Source organism: Amphibalanus amphitrite, unplaced genomic scaffold (genome assembly GCF_019059575.1).
Source record: "Amphibalanus amphitrite isolate SeventyFive unplaced genomic scaffold, NRLGWU_Aamphi_draft 000176F_arrow, whole genome shotgun sequence".
NCBI classification, from domain to species: domain Eukaryota; kingdom Metazoa; phylum Arthropoda; class Thecostraca; order Balanomorpha; family Balanidae; genus Amphibalanus; species Amphibalanus amphitrite.
In genome coordinates, this window is record NW_024881671.1 from 272140 (window position 1) to 287241 (window position 15102).

Consider the following 15102-nt stretch of genomic DNA (forward strand, 5'->3'; position numbering starts at 1 on the left):
GATCAAAACTAACACGATATTCGTGATCAGCACTCCAGCAAACCCCATAGCAGCCACACTTTACGACTTCCTAACAGGTCCCGATTTTTCCGATTTTCGGGTCATTGATCTGACCTGAAAGGTCACACGATGACCTAGGACCTTAAAATTGGATATCATCGGCTTCCTCTTGTGACGGGCAACACGTTCGTTTTTTCCGCGAAGCTCTAGCTCGATCAGGGGCCAAATGCGAGGGGAGTCGTACCAACTCCCCCCCCCCCTTGTGCCGTCGAAGGACGCAAAGTGGCCTGTGCCGGCGAGGGTTAACCCTCGCCGGACCTATTGGTTTTCTACATACGCGCCGGCCGAGGGGGGGGGGGGCGGGTACGACCCCCCCCCTCGCCGTTTCGCCCCTGGTGGAGCTAGCGCGTCGCGGAAAAAAACGAGCGTGTGCGCCGTTACGAGACGCAGAGATTGGTACCCGATTTTAAGGTCCTAGGTCAACCGGTGACCTCTGAGGTCAGGTCAAGTGCCCCAAGGTACGGTTCAGTTTTTGGTGAATAACTTCGCAAAAAACGGCCGCAGAGCACCGATTTTGGCAGCATCGTGTTCGCCTCGCTCAGGCGCGTCGAATGATATACTTTTTGTCCGGGTCAGATCAACTTGGGGTGTTGACCTCAGGTCAAGGTCAGGTCAGCACCCCCAGGTCACGAAGTTGGTCAAAAGAGGTCATGTCGCATATCATTCGATTTGGCAGGCCTTCCTGAGTCCATTGGTGGCTTTCCCGACTCGCTAGCTCAATTTGATCAAGAGTTATTGACGAAAAACGAATATGACCTTGATGACGTCATAAATGACGTCACGCAAGGTCAACATTGCAAAAGTGACGCATCTAACCTTGCAAGGAGTGCATCAAATCACTATTCTGTGTGCTTGAGATAGTTGGAGATCGTTCCCGGCGCCAGAATAGCAGTTTTCATTTTTCCCCATTGACTTATATTGGTGAGGTCACGAAAATGACCTGACCTCATATGACCTTTAGGAAAAATCCGAGATATACAATTTGTTAGACTCATAATGGATACTAGATCCTGCAAGTTTCATTTCCCTGTGAGATCTCCTCTGGCAGTGAGGGCGTTGCGAAGTTGCGACATCTGAAGACCGTGCAGAGGTTCACTTATGACGTCATAGGTCAGTGACCTGACCTGACCCAAAAGTGCTGTTGGTGTCAAAAGATCCGGCTTGGATTGGATCAAAGGTCAGGTATGCCAAGTTTCAGCTCTCTATCGCCAGCGTGTTTGGAGCTATCGCGAAAAAACCCTATGGGGGGGCGGCACCCGCCCCCCCCCCCTCGGCCGGCGAGGGTTAACCCGCGCCCCACTGGGGGGCTATTTATAGCCCCCCCTCCCGTTTTTCTGCAATAACTTCCAAACCGCTTGACGTATCGACGCCAAACTTTCAGTACCTTCGGCTGCATCAATTTGACACCTTGTGTTAAAAATTTGAACTTCGTAGCTACCACAGATCGGCCGGAAATGACGTCAGAGTGACGTCATGTTCGGCCGATTTCGACGCAAAACATCGAACCACGGCAATCGCTTACAAGCGCTCAGTTTTTAAGCTAGATCCAATTTCTTTGCATGAGAGGGCTTAGAATAGACTGCGCTATCAAACTGCTATCTCGGATTTTCGAAATTTTGAAAATTTCGAAAATTTTATATATTAAAATTCAAAATTTACATTTTTACATTTTTTCAAAAAGTTTTTGATTTTTCGAAAAAACCGGAATATATGTGATAGAACGCGTTATTATGACTAACTCTAGCAAGTTTTAGCTAAATATCTTCAAAAATGGCTAAGTTATACGCATTTTTGCAAAAAATTCACAAATATTAATTTTTCAAATCAATTTTTCACCACGTATTTGACATCGTACGCCAATATAAATAGCACCATCGTGTTCCTGAGCTCAAACTGCATCCAATAGACACCTTTTCTGTTGAAAAATTATAACTTCAAAATTTGACCTTTTTTTACCTGAAAGTGACCTGACCTAAGCTAAATTCGACTCAATATGACCTCGAATGACACAGACGACATCAAATTCGAAATCTTTGGCCTAAATGGGCCATAAAACATGTGTCACGTGACCGACGCATGACATAATATTTTCGTGACCTGTGATGACCTGACCTTGACCTGAAAATCAAAGTACAAGTTTGGTACCCTCAGGGTATCTAGAGCATCTGTTCACGAGTGTGTGAACCAAAAATGAGCCTGATGTGACTTTTAAAACGGCGGCCAGAGCCCAAAACGTGAACAAGCCAAAACGCTAATAATTTTTACTTTGACCTGACCTGTGACGCCATCGGTGACCTCGAGGTCAATGAAATTAGGTTTCGTTCGACAGTTTTTCCGGGGCTATCAGATGCCGTTTGAATTTTGACGATCAGCCCAGCCCAGTAGTTTCGGAGTTAGGAGGGGGGGGCTATGAGCCCCCCCCCCTATAGCCCCCCCCCCCGTAGGGCGTGTTATACGCAGACCCCAGAGGGGCGCGGGTTAATATTATCAGTTAATTGCAACTGGGCGGGGGCCTAAGGGGCCCCCTGCACCACTCTTCCCTTCAAGACATCAGGAGGCAAAGAAAACATTTCAAATTCATTTTTTAAATACATAGGCAGTAGGCACAAAGGATTTAGGCATCCTTAAGAAGATCACTAAATTTGACTGCTTTTTTGCTACAACATTGTCATGGAAAATCTAGCATATCATGCATTATGCAACCATGAATTTACCTACAATAGATCAAGGTTCTTATGTCTTATGTTCAATGCTCATGTTCCAATGCTCCCGGTAGCGAGGAGCGCCTATGCCTTCGCTATTACGCCATTTTTCGCAAAGCCTCGGGCAAAAGAAAATATAGCAGGTGGAAAATGTAAAAATATAGATATAGGAGTTATGGGAAGCACCATCATGAAAGTCAACACAAAAAAGGTACAGTGGAGTGGAGAGCTATTTTAGCATGCTCAGATTCCGTGCATTCGACATCATAGGCGCTCAGATTCCGTGCATTCGACATCATGGGCCAGTTTCAATGATAACAAAAGTCATGAGTAAGGCAAAAGTCCTTAGCATACCTCACTGCACGCTTTGCAGCATGCCATTGACTGCAACACCAGCATCCAATCAAAGCACGATTCAACGGGTACATGCCTGTAGAAAGTGAAAAACACAAGCACAACATCCTTCAGTCGCGCCAAACAAACAAGTATGTTCGTTACAGATCAGAGCCGCAAAAGCTCCTGAGGTGGGGTTCCTGGAAAAGACTACCGGCACACAAAGCTTGGTGGACGCTTGTTCCTGATCCGTGGGCTTTCCAGGCTGCAAGCGCTGCTGAAGAACAAAACAAAGAGCGGCTGATGATGTCAGCCAGTCGGTTCTCGGCCGCGGAGCTGATCGGTAGCTGCTCAGCATGGCGTCCACCCGTTCCACGTTGGCGGCAGCTCTGCTGTCCGTCGCCTGTGGTCAGTTTATCTTCGATGGAGATCAGCTGGGGCGTCAACTGGTGAGAGACTGCGGCGTGGCCCAACCCAGCGGAATATTATTCCCCTCATCGGCTGCTCGTCTTCGTCGCAATGCTAAAAAGGTCGACTTTGCACCTGGAATGGGACCGACCCCCATCCCTACAGTGGTCGGTGGAGAAGACGTGCAGCCGGAGCTGGGCCGCTGGCCGTGGATCGCGCTACTCGGAGAGCAACTCAACGGTCAGCGCCGCTGGACGTGTGGCGGCACGCTCATCTCGGCTCGCACCGTGCTGACGGCGGCCCACTGCGTGGTCGGTCGGCGGCCCTCTGACCTGACCGTCCGGCTGGGAGAGCACGACCTCTCCAGAACCAACGACGGACGGCACGTGGACGTCTCCGTGGCCCGCATCACGATCCACCCGGGCTACGTGGGTAAGCAGAACGACATCGCGCTGCTGCAGCTCAGTGGGCCGGTGACGTTCAGCCGCAGGATCCAGCCGGTCTGCCTGCCGGCCGTCGACGCCAGCCACACGGGCAAGACGGCCGACCTGGCCGGCTGGGGCTACACCGAGTTCAACGGCGAGGGCTCCCAAGTGCTGCAGGAGGTGGAGCTGGTCGTGCTGGACGAGCAGCAGTGCGAACAGAGGTACCACTCGGTGCCCGGCTTCGAGGACGACTTCCCGGGCGGCTTCCAGGGCACCAAGCTGTGTGCCAATGGCGCCGACGGCACCTCAAGGGACGCGTGCCGCGGCGACTCGGGAGGACCGCTGGTGTACCGCAGCAGTGGCTCCGACCGCCGCTACCAGGTTATCGGAGTCGTCTCCACCGGACTGGGTTGTGGCAACCCCGAATACCCCGGAATCTACACAAAGGTCTCCAAGTACATTTCTTGGATATTCAACAACAGTAGTTAGACACGGGACACAGCAATGGTAGCCTCTGCTTCGACTCATCGGTTCCGGGAAAGAAGCACCAAGTGACTGTTTCTAAAGTACTTTCAAATTGCGCGAGAAATGGTAGAAGTTCACAGGGAAGGTAGGTAGATGGGTAGAATGAATTGGCTGTGTCGCTCTTAAACGTTTTCAAAGGAGCTCTTAAATTTTTAAGAAGCCATCTTGTGCATTCAACATTCGAGTGAATGTTCTCGGTGATCGATGAACGTCTAACTTTAGGTGTTGCGTGATATTCTACTCCTTTTCTGTGCATTTTTCCATCATGTGTCAACTGTCAGATGAGAAAAGCAGATTTCATAATCACCCTACGACTAATTGTTCGCATGACCCCACTGCGCTGTTGACATGTGCAATTATGTGATTGGTCGAGAAATAAACGATTTTGTTTACAACCTGTAGGCATGTTCGGATGAATTGTGCAAATGTATAGGCATGCGGGAACGGTGCGGAGCACTGCCTTGATATAACTATAACCGTCGCGGCGTGAGGCTGACTGAATCACTGTATCCACGTGTAGGTACACCAACCACTCTTCACAGTTAGGTATAACCACACTTACGAAGAGTTGGGCTAGTTGAGCCATTTTTGGTCTTCTGCAAACTGGAGACTAATTGTATGGTTACATGCAGACAAGTGCATGGATCCGAGTGATGGATGTTATAAGACCTGAGTGGATCTTGAAGCAAACTGCAAATTAGAATATATGATCGCACCGGATCCCTCGTGAAAAGTAGGTATGCGCTGGAATCTGGATATAGTTATGATCTCATAAGATCTGACGATAAGCCAAGAACATGGATCTATGATCCGTGTGGATCCCACCTTGTACGACGTTTGAAACCATGTTTCGAAGTGTTTCTATGTCAATAAGTGCCACAAAATTATGAGTTAATCCGCGCCCCACTGGGGTCTGCGTGTAACGCGCCCTACGGGGGGGGGGGGGCTCTACATAGCCCTCCTCAACTCCAAAACTAGTGGGCCGATTGTCAAAATTCAAAGGGCAGCTGATTGAATGATAGCCCTGGAGAACTGGTCAGCGAAACCTAATTTCATTGACCTCGATGTCACTGATGACGTCACAGATCAGGTCAAAATAAAGATAATAAATGCCTCGCTTGTTCACATTTTGGGTTCTGACCGCCAGCTTACAAGTCAGATCAGGCTCATTCTTGTACACACTCGTGAATAGATGCTTTAGGTACCGGCTGAGGGTACTAAACTGGTACTTTGATTTTCAGGTCAGTGCCAGGTCATCCCAGGTCACGGACATCTTACCTATATCATGCATCGGTCACAGGACACATGCTTTACGGTCCATTTAGGCCATATATTTCCAATAAGATGTCGTCATTCGAGGTCGTTTCAAGCTGAATTTAGCCAAGGTCAGGTCACTTTCAGATCCAGGAAGGTCAAATTTTAAAGTTAAAATTTTTCAATAAAAAATGTGTGTACAGTGTATCGGTTGCAGTTATAGCTCGGGAACAAGATGGTGCCATTTATATTGGTGTACGATGTCAAATAGGCACTCAAAACTGATTTGAAAAATTTTATTACCTACCTATTGTGAAATTTTTACTATAATGTATGTAGCTTGGCCAATTTTGAAGATATCCTGCTAGAACTTGCTACAGTGTATCATGGGCATGTGTTCTATCACATACCTATATTCCGTTTTTGCTCCTCGAAAAGTTAAAAACTTTTCGAAAAAAAGATAAAAATATAAATTTGGAAATTTAATGTCCATACTTTTCAAAAATTTCAAATTTGTAAAAATCCGAGATGGCACGTTGATAGTGAGTGTATTCTAAGTCTTCTCACGCAAAGAAATCGGATCTAGATTAACCCGCGCACCGACGGGGGTCTGTGCCAACTTAGAACCGACGGGGGGCGGATGACCGCCCCCTCCCCTCCTGAGATCTCGAGAACGAGGCAAGATAGCGACAAGCGGTAAACAGCATGGTCTACGCACGGACAAGGTCTACGTGGCGGCGCTAGATATGGAGAGAGTTTTTCTCGAATAACTTTCGAATTGGTCAAGCTAGGAACAAATTAAGGGCACCATCGTGATCCTCTCGTCAATCCGCATCGAACCATATATATGTTGACCTCGAAAGGTCAAGGTCAAAGGTTGACCCCAGGTCACGTGACCTCGAGGTCATCATGTAGGCATATCATTCGATGTGCCTTGACGAGCTGAACACAATGAGACCATTTGCGCGGCTGTATCGTGTTCCTGTAAGGAGTTATTGGCAAAAAACCTTTGGTGACCTCTGATGACGTCACATGACCTTACAGCTGCCCAACAGCAAAACAGGCCTCAAGGTAGTGAAGGTTGATCGTATATGAAGTCATGTATGTATGGTATATATGGGGCCATTCTTACGCGTTTTAGTGAAAAAAGCAGGGAGTTGATTTTTCACTCATTGACTTATGATGGGGGTCGACAAATGGACCTGACCTTTGGTCATCCAGATCAAAATTCCGAGATATTCAAATTGTAGCTACCAATGACCTAATAACATCTTCCGACTTTCAAAGAACTCCGTCATCTACTGTAGCTATGACACGGTGACAAAGTTGCAAGGGTCATTCAAAGTGACCTGGTGACCTGACCTTAAAAGTTGGGAGGTTCAAACTTGCACACCATGTGTAAAATTGATGAGGCAAATTTCAAAGCAAATTTCGCGGCGCTACGCGCCGCGGTCTTTCCGCTATTCGCGAAAAACCTCAGGGGTGCGGATAACCACCCCCCCCCCCCCCCGTCGGTGCGCGGGTTAAACCGGGCGATTCGGTTCAGCAGTTTATTGGAAAAGCAGATACGTGGTAAATGACAGGCTTATCTTAGGTACATTCATAGAATGACATTGAAGCGGCAAATTTCACTCTACATGCGTCAGACGGCTTATTGTACACTCGCGCCTATATCCTAGATGCTATTCCGCAATATCCACAACACGTACATAGAGACCTTTGTATAGATGCCCGGATAATTCGGGTTACCGCAGCCGAGCCCTGTGGAGACGACTCCGATCACCTGGTAGCGGCGCTCTATTCCAGTGGTTCTGTACACCAGAGGCCCCCCCGAGTCGCCCTGACACGCGTCCTTGGACGTTCCGTCGGCGCTGTTGGCGCACAGTTTGGTGCCCTGAAATCCGCCGGGGAAGTCGCGGTCGAACGTCAATAGGTGCTCGTACGCCTGCTCGCAGCGACTGACGTTGACCACGCGCAGCCGCGCCTCGTGCAGTACGCGCGACACCTTGCCCTGGAACTCTGTGTGCCCCCAGCCGGCCAGGTCGACCGGCCGGCCCGTGTGGTCCGCATGGCCCGGCGGCAGGCAGGCCGGCTTGATCTGCCGGCTGATGGGCACCGGCCGGCCCAGGTGCAGCAGCGCCAGGTCGTTGTGCTTCCGCCGGTAACGCGGGTGGACGACGATGCGCGCCACCGGCACGTTCACGTGTTTTCCATCGCGGGTCGTCGAGAGGTCGTACTCGCCGAGGCGGACCTTGAGGTCTGCCGGCTGCCGACCGTCCACGCAGTGGGCCGCCGTCAGCACGGTACGGGCCGAGATGAGCGTGCCGCCGCACGTCCAGCGGCGCTGTCCGTTGACCCGCTCTCCGAGCAGAGCCATCCACGGCCAGCGGCCCTGCTCGAGCTCGGCCGTCTGGCCGTTGATCTCGAGGGAGCGGCGGCGGCGGCGGCGGCGGGGGAAGAGCTGTGACAGCGGGTAGCAGACGTCCTGCGGCAGCACCACGTCACCGCACTCGGGCACCAGCTGCCAGTCGCTCCAGCGCTGGAACAGCTTGGGGCCGCGCGCCGCCCGGGTGGCGGCCGTCAGCGCCAGCGCCAGCGCCAGCACCAGCGCCAGCGCCGCGCCCGCGGGCGTCATGGCCAGCCTCCTGGGGGCGACTGGTGCCGGCCGGCGGCACCGTCGGCACCCAAACCGGCGCGGAAAGTCGCCGCCGGGTCACGGAAACAGACGGACACAACCGGACACACAAGGCCATCGAGGCGCGACCCTCGGCCTTTGTGTCGTCTTCATTATGTGAACCGTCATGTGCGGTTTGATGTCTACCGTTATATATAACCAGGCCAAAAAGAATGGGGACATAATGCATCCAGGGATTCCTTGAGTACGTATGGGGACTGAAATGTGTTAATCCTCTTTATTTACTTGACTACACAACTGTTTGTACTTTTCAGTCTCCTGTTGGTTAGTTTGTCATAATCAGTTGTGCAATTTTCGAGGAAAACAATGCTTGATATGCTCGTTATCACAAGAAATTCGGGGACTGAAAACTTCCTCGAACTCATCAACTACATTCTCCGATATAACCACATCGTCAACTTTCGTTGATGCTCGGTTTGACTGCAAACTGGACAAGGTGTCATGATGGAGTGACTGAAGTGAAACCTCGCTACATTTGGCGTGGGAAGTCAGTAGTCGTCAATTATTTAGCAACGTATTGGCCTGAAAAGAACCGTCACGGACCAAATTCTTATTGGGACATCTCACACATTGCCCCAAAAGACGGTAAATAACTTTTGAAAATACCCATCTCCAATGTAAGTGTTTTATGAACCAAGATTTTGCAAGGGATCTGATGGTGTGGTTCTCGAATTCTGAAAAACTTCCAGGAGAGTTTTACTTCCTATATCTCTGGTATGGATGGGACTTAGATTAAGACCTTCCTTAACCCGCGCCCCGTAGGGGGGGGCCGAAACGGCCCCCCCTGTCCTTTTTGGTCGATATCTCCTAAACGGCTGGAGATATCGCCACCAAACTTTCAGGACCCTTCCGGGCATCAATTTTACACATTGTGACCAAAAATTTTTCCAGAGGCTATGATAGGTTGGCCACAAATGACGTCAGAGTGACGTCATGTTCTGTCATTTTCGACCGAAAAAAGACCTTCGCGAGAAGACCTGTCAGGACTACAGCTTTGAAGATACAGAAAAATGATCAAGACATAAAAGGTGTAGAATTGACAGGGCTACAAAACTGCTATCTCGAATTTTTGAAATTTTTGAGTTTTGACCCCCAAAAATCAAAAAAGCATTTTTTTGATATATTCGCCAAAAAATCCAAAAAGTTTTTTGAGTTTCGAAAAAAACCGGAATATATGTGATAGTGCCTACCGTCTTCTATCTACATACCAAATTTCAGATCGATACCTCGTTTTTTGGCCAAGTTATAGCGAAAAAACTGTTCAAAAATGATGACGTCAAATTTTCAAACTCAATTTTTGGCAATTCTAGAACTCGTAGAGCAAAACGAAGACCACCATTAGACTCCCCGTGACGAGCTGCATCGAATCGATACCCATTTTATGCAAAAATATCAACTTTGAAATTTGACCTAATTTGACCTGACCTTGACCTGACCTTCACAAAAACGTGACCTAGGCTGGCCCCAAAGGCTGCCTAACCCACATAATCGCATTTGTCATGTAAAATGGACCATAAAACATGTATCACACGACACATTCATATTGTGACCCCCGGTGACCTGACCTCGCTGTGACCTGACCTGGTATCAGTGACCTCAGATAGCAAAGTATGTGTTTGACGAACAATGTACCATCGATGGTTTTCAATAAATTACCAATTTACTCGCTTTCACAGCACATTTCTTGAATTGCCTGTGAACGGTGAAAATCTGACCTTTGACCTGACCTGTGACGTCATCGGTTTGACCTAGGTCAATGAAATTTGGTCACAAGGTAGTTCCCGGGTGGGGCTATCGAACGCCGTTTGAATTTTGAAAATCGGCCGGTAACTTTCCGAGATCTTAGGGGGGGCCGATACGGCCCCCCCCCCCCTACGGGTGGTAGGGTCCGCCGGTAGCCCTACGGGGCGCGGGTTAACCCGCGCATGAGTGGGGCATTTTCCATAACGCGAGTGGCTGGGGAGCATAGGTGGGCGTCGTGCCCCAAAATTGTAACTTCGTTACTCGTTCTTCCGTTCCTTCACGACGTGACTTCCGTTACTCGCTCCTCCGTGTATCTGCAAATAATGTAACGGAAGTTCTTTAGTCCGTTACTCCGTTACAACAAAAGAAAAACACGTTAAAGTGTTGTGTATTTCACACATTTCTGAGACCATTCAGACACAAAATAAACCTACCGAGAAAACGGAATGCCCACCAAATCTACCAAGACAGCGATTACTGTCTGGACGCTAAATCTTGGAACGTCTGGTGGTTCTGATGCGCATCACTTGTCCCCGGCCAGATGCCGGTTGCCCCTCACGAACACTAGACGTTCCAGGTTGGCATCTGAGAGGGTAGCCCTTTTTGCACTTAGCACGTCTTTTCCCATCGAGAACATGCGCTCGGCGCTTGAAGGGACGCCCGTGCTGAAATTTGCGAACACATGCTGCAATGCAACTCATTCTTGCTCCATGACCCGACCACCGACTTCTTTACTGGTAGTTCATACTCATTTAAAACACGCGCTATCGGCTTCACAATTACGCAAGGCACTTTCATGTGATCTTTTACATCATACTCATGTGCTTTACTTTTATCGATCTTGTTTTATTGAACGTTTATTTTATGTAGGTACTGACATCTTGTGTATTGCTTGTGTGTAACTGACTTCGTCAGTAAAAGGGCGATGGGCCTGTTGGCGATCTAATAAATACAGAATACAGAATACAGAACGCCAGCTCCTTTCGGAAGGCCAGGTCACTGAGGCCACCTTCCTTCTTCAAGACAACTTCGAGCCAAATTTTTATAATAGCCTTGGCCACATACCTACTTCTCTAATAGGTATAGAAAAGAAGTCTGTAGAAGTCTTCATATGTAGCGAAGTCCGTGCCTTGGCACTTGACCTGCTTGAACTGTGACTGGTCTCAGGTTTACTAAACCTAACACATTAGAATACGATAAAACTTAAACTTCACTGCCACATTAATGTCTGTGGGTTGGTTGAAAGATTAACCTTCTCGGAAAACGAAAAGTAACGGAAGAACGGAGGAACGAAGGAACGGGCTAAACTGTAACGGAGGAACGAGCAACCAATGTAGCGGAAGTTACTTGGTCCGTTACCTACCCTTTTTAAAATGTAACGAGTCCGTTCCTCCGTTCCTAAGAATTGCAACGGCGTTCCGGAACGGAGGAACGGAGGAACGGATCGTGCCCACCTATGCTGGGGAGGGGCTCTCCAGAGCCCCCCCCCTATTTCCGAAACCGTTGGGCTGATCGTCAAAATTCAAAGGGGGTCTGATAGCCCTGAAAAAGCTGTCGAAGGAAACCGATTTTCATTGATCTCGAGGTCACCGATGACGTCACAGGTCAGACCAAAGCAAAAATTATCAGCATTTTTGCTAACAATTTAGGCTCTGAGTTCTGACCGCCGGCTGAAAGTGTGATCAGGCTCATTTTTGCTTTACGCATTCCTTAATATATGCCTTGCATACCCTGAGGCTACCGAACTTTTACTTTGAATTTTTCAGGTCAAGGCCAGGTCATCTTAGGCCACGAAAATTGTATATCATGTATCGCTCATACTCAGAAATTTCCGTTAATCTAAGGAAAGACTACGCTCGCTTCGCTCGCTCCGTAACTAAAGTGCATACTACAGTGCATACTACAGAAATTTCCGTTATTCAGAATCTCCGCTCGCTTCGCTCGCTCCGTAATGATGTCAGCTCGCGAAATACGCTAGTAGTGTGCTAGCAGCGTCCGTGAAACAGGTCCCAGATATGCAGATAATAGACCGTCTAAAAACCGGTTCCACGTGGTGCCTCTTCCATATCCGGGGCAGAACAACCATAGCAAACCGCGAGCAGCAGACTTACATTAGTGGCATCGGTGGTGTGCGAATAACATCAGTGCTCTTCAGCTCAGTCAAGAGATACAACGAGAAAGGCGTGTGAAGGGAGGGGAGCTAGTCAAAAGGTCCAGGTCAGGCCACTAAGGCACAACAACGAGAAACGACGAGACTACTAGAAACGACAAGATCATATCGAGCAGACCCTTCAACTCTTCGCCCTCAAGTTGCGATGTCTCCCCGCCCTACAGTTCTGCTCCTGGCAGCAGTCAGCATAGTCTCTGCCCAGCTGCAGCTGACCATTCTACACAACAACGACGTCCACTCGTATTTCGACCCCGTGGAAGCCAGCACAGCTGCCTGCCGTGACCCCAACGACACCGCGAGACCCTGTTACGGCGGCATTGGGCGGCTCGTCAGCGCCGTCAAGGCAATAAAGGAACAGACGCCCAATACCTTGGTGCTGTACGGTGGCGACATCTTCCAGGGTTACTTGTACTACACACTCTTCAAATGGAGAGTGGTGGTGGACATGATGAATTTAGTGCCGTACGATGCCATGGCGCTGGGAAATCACGAATTCGACGATGGTCTGGACGGCCTCTTACCGTACCTGGATGGGATCAATCATCAGCAGCTCTGCACAAATATCGATTTCGGTCCGCTGGCCTCGCCCACAACTGACAAGTGCCTCTCCAGTGTCGTGCGGGAGATCGGAGGACACAAAGTCGGTGTCGTGGGCTTCACGACACCAGAGACGAGGGCCATTTCCAACCCACCTCCCGCCATCGAGTTCCTGGACGAGGTCACGTCACTGCGCTCGGAGACAGCCAAGCTGAAGGCACAGGGTGTCAACATCATCATTGCCGTGGGGCACTCCGGCTACGAACGGGAAAAGGAGATGGCGGAACAGCTGGAAGATGTGGATGTCATCATCGGAGGTCACTCAAACTCGCTGCTTTACACGGGAGTGGCGCCGGACGGTGACCACGTTACCGGACCTTATCCCACCGTGGTCCGTCAGCCCTCAGGCCGGTCTGTACTTGTCGTTCAGGCCTTCAAGTACGGCAAGTACCTGGGGTTGCTGAACGTCACCTTTGACAGTAACGGAGAGGTGGCTGACTGGAGTGGGAACCCCATACGACTGGAGGGGAAGCAGGATCATGAGGCGGAAGTTGTGCTGCAAGGGTATAAGGATCAGATTTCGGAGTACGAGCGTGAAGTCATTGGCACAACATTGGTACAGCTCGCCTGCACTGATGGCCGCAGCGAGTGTAGCCTGGGAAATCTGATCACTGATTCGCTGGTGCGCGCACTGCTGGCGCCGTCTGCAGGTCAGTGGAGCCAGGTGTCTGCCGCCGTCATCAACACGGGCGCCATTCGCTCTCGGCTGGCGCCGGGGAACATCACACTCTCCGACGTGCTCAACATCCAGCCCTTCGGCAACACCATCAGACTGGTGACCCTCTCCGGCGAGACGTTGCAGCAGATGTTTGAACACTCTGCGCTTGGTGGCGGGGGTTTTCTGCAGGTGTCCGGTTTTCGGGTGACCTACAACATGGACTGCCCCCTGGGAATTCGTTTGCTACACCTGGAAATCGTCTGCACTGACTGTCTGGTGCCTCGTCTGGAGCCTGTGCGTGCTGAAAACACCTACCGAGTCCTCATGTCAAATTACCTTACCGGGGCTGGGGATGGCTATGACATCATCAGAGACAACAAGATCGAAGAGTTGAATACGGGTTTGCTGGACGTGGATCTAATGCGTAACCACATCGAGCAATTCTCCCCCGTCATCTCCGGCATCGAGAGCCGGCTGGTGTTCGAGACGAACTTCACGTCCCGCTGTGGGGTCAGCCCCTAGCACCAGTCTGTGCCATTATCACGGACCTCTCTGCGGGCTCGACAAGGGCGAGGACCATTGAGTGAAGAGCAGAGCACTTTGCGTCATTACAGGTGTGCAGTGACTGTGTCTTGATGTGGCGCTTATAACAACAAGATGCATTATAAAGGAAACGCTACAAGCTAACCGAACATATCTGCTATTCTGTAGTTATTGTATGTGTAATACCTATCCATGTTGTCCTGTCTTATACATATAGACACTTGCGTGTAAAAAAAAGGGATCTAATGCCCGCATCATGCTGTTTCTCCAATCGCACCTAGCTCAGGATGAATGAACGGTGGCGTTGTCGGCGAGGAGAGGAGCGTCTTGCTTGGGCTGTTTTAGGCCGCTTTGCCCGAGGGCATCTTGCAATTTCTTTAGTAGTCTGCTCACTGTGCAACAGTATGTGATAATTATTTTTGATCTCTTTTTAAGACAGTTTACACTGACTACCCTATGCCAGATCCAGAACACCGATAGCATTGACCTTCCTTATTGGCTTCTGCATCTTTGCCTTTTAGGAAGGACTTCTCGGCCATCTCTTTTGTCTCTTGATCATATAAACATACACCGAACATTACTCGAAGGTCACTAGGCAATCGAAGGTCTCTGCAATGTCCTAAAAGTCATAGTTTTCTACTCGAACTAGGTCAAGACCAAGATTCTTACAGACAGTCAAGGACTCAAGACACACTGTTCTCTTGAACAAACGCGCAACGTACAAAGGTTGACTTCAGGTCACGTGACCTCGAGGTCATCATGTATATCATTCGATGCGTCTTGACGAGCTGAACACAGTGAGACCATCCGCACGGCTGTATCTTGTTCCTGTACGGAGTTATTGGCAAAAAACCTTTGGTGACCTTTGATGACGTCACATGACCTTACAGCTGCCCAACAGCAAAACAGGCCTCAAGGTAGTGAAGGTTGATCGTATATGAATTCATGTATGGTATATGGGGCCATTCCGACCCGTTTTAGTGGTAAAA

General features: G+C 49.6%; 2 protein-coding genes and 1 pseudogene across 2 annotated transcripts; 2 read left to right on the forward strand and 1 right to left on the reverse strand.

Moving 5' to 3' along the window:
* The first annotated feature begins 2784 nt into the window (after positions 1-2784).
* On the forward strand, positions 2785-4834 carry LOC122383917 (venom protease-like). The gene is made up of 2 exons (XM_043370788.1): positions 2785-2973; positions 3263-4834. The coding sequence occupies exon 2, from the start codon at positions 3452-3454 to the stop codon at positions 4415-4417; it is 966 nt and encodes a 321-aa protein (XP_043226723.1). The 5' UTR covers positions 2785-2973; positions 3263-3451; the 3' UTR covers positions 4418-4834.
* Positions 4835-7358: 2524 nt separating this feature from the next.
* LOC122383901 lies at positions 7359-10773 on the reverse strand (annotated as a pseudogene).
* Positions 10774-12460: 1687 nt separating this feature from the next.
* Positions 12461-14360, forward strand: LOC122383902 (snake venom 5'-nucleotidase-like). The gene has a single exon (XM_043370758.1). It carries the CDS (start codon positions 12461-12463, stop codon positions 14090-14092), a length of 1632 nt encoding a protein of 543 aa, XP_043226693.1. The 3' UTR covers positions 14093-14360.
* The last annotated feature ends 742 nt before the right edge of the window (positions 14361-15102 follow it).

Coding starts and splice junctions, on each gene's coding strand:
- LOC122383902 (XM_043370758.1), top strand. CDS start 12,461: ATGTCTCCCCGCCCTACAGTTCTGCTCCTGGCAGCAGTCAGCATAGTC.
- LOC122383917 (XM_043370788.1), top strand. CDS start 3,452: ATGGCGTCCACCCGTTCCACGTTGGCGGCAGCTCTGCTGTCCGTCGCC.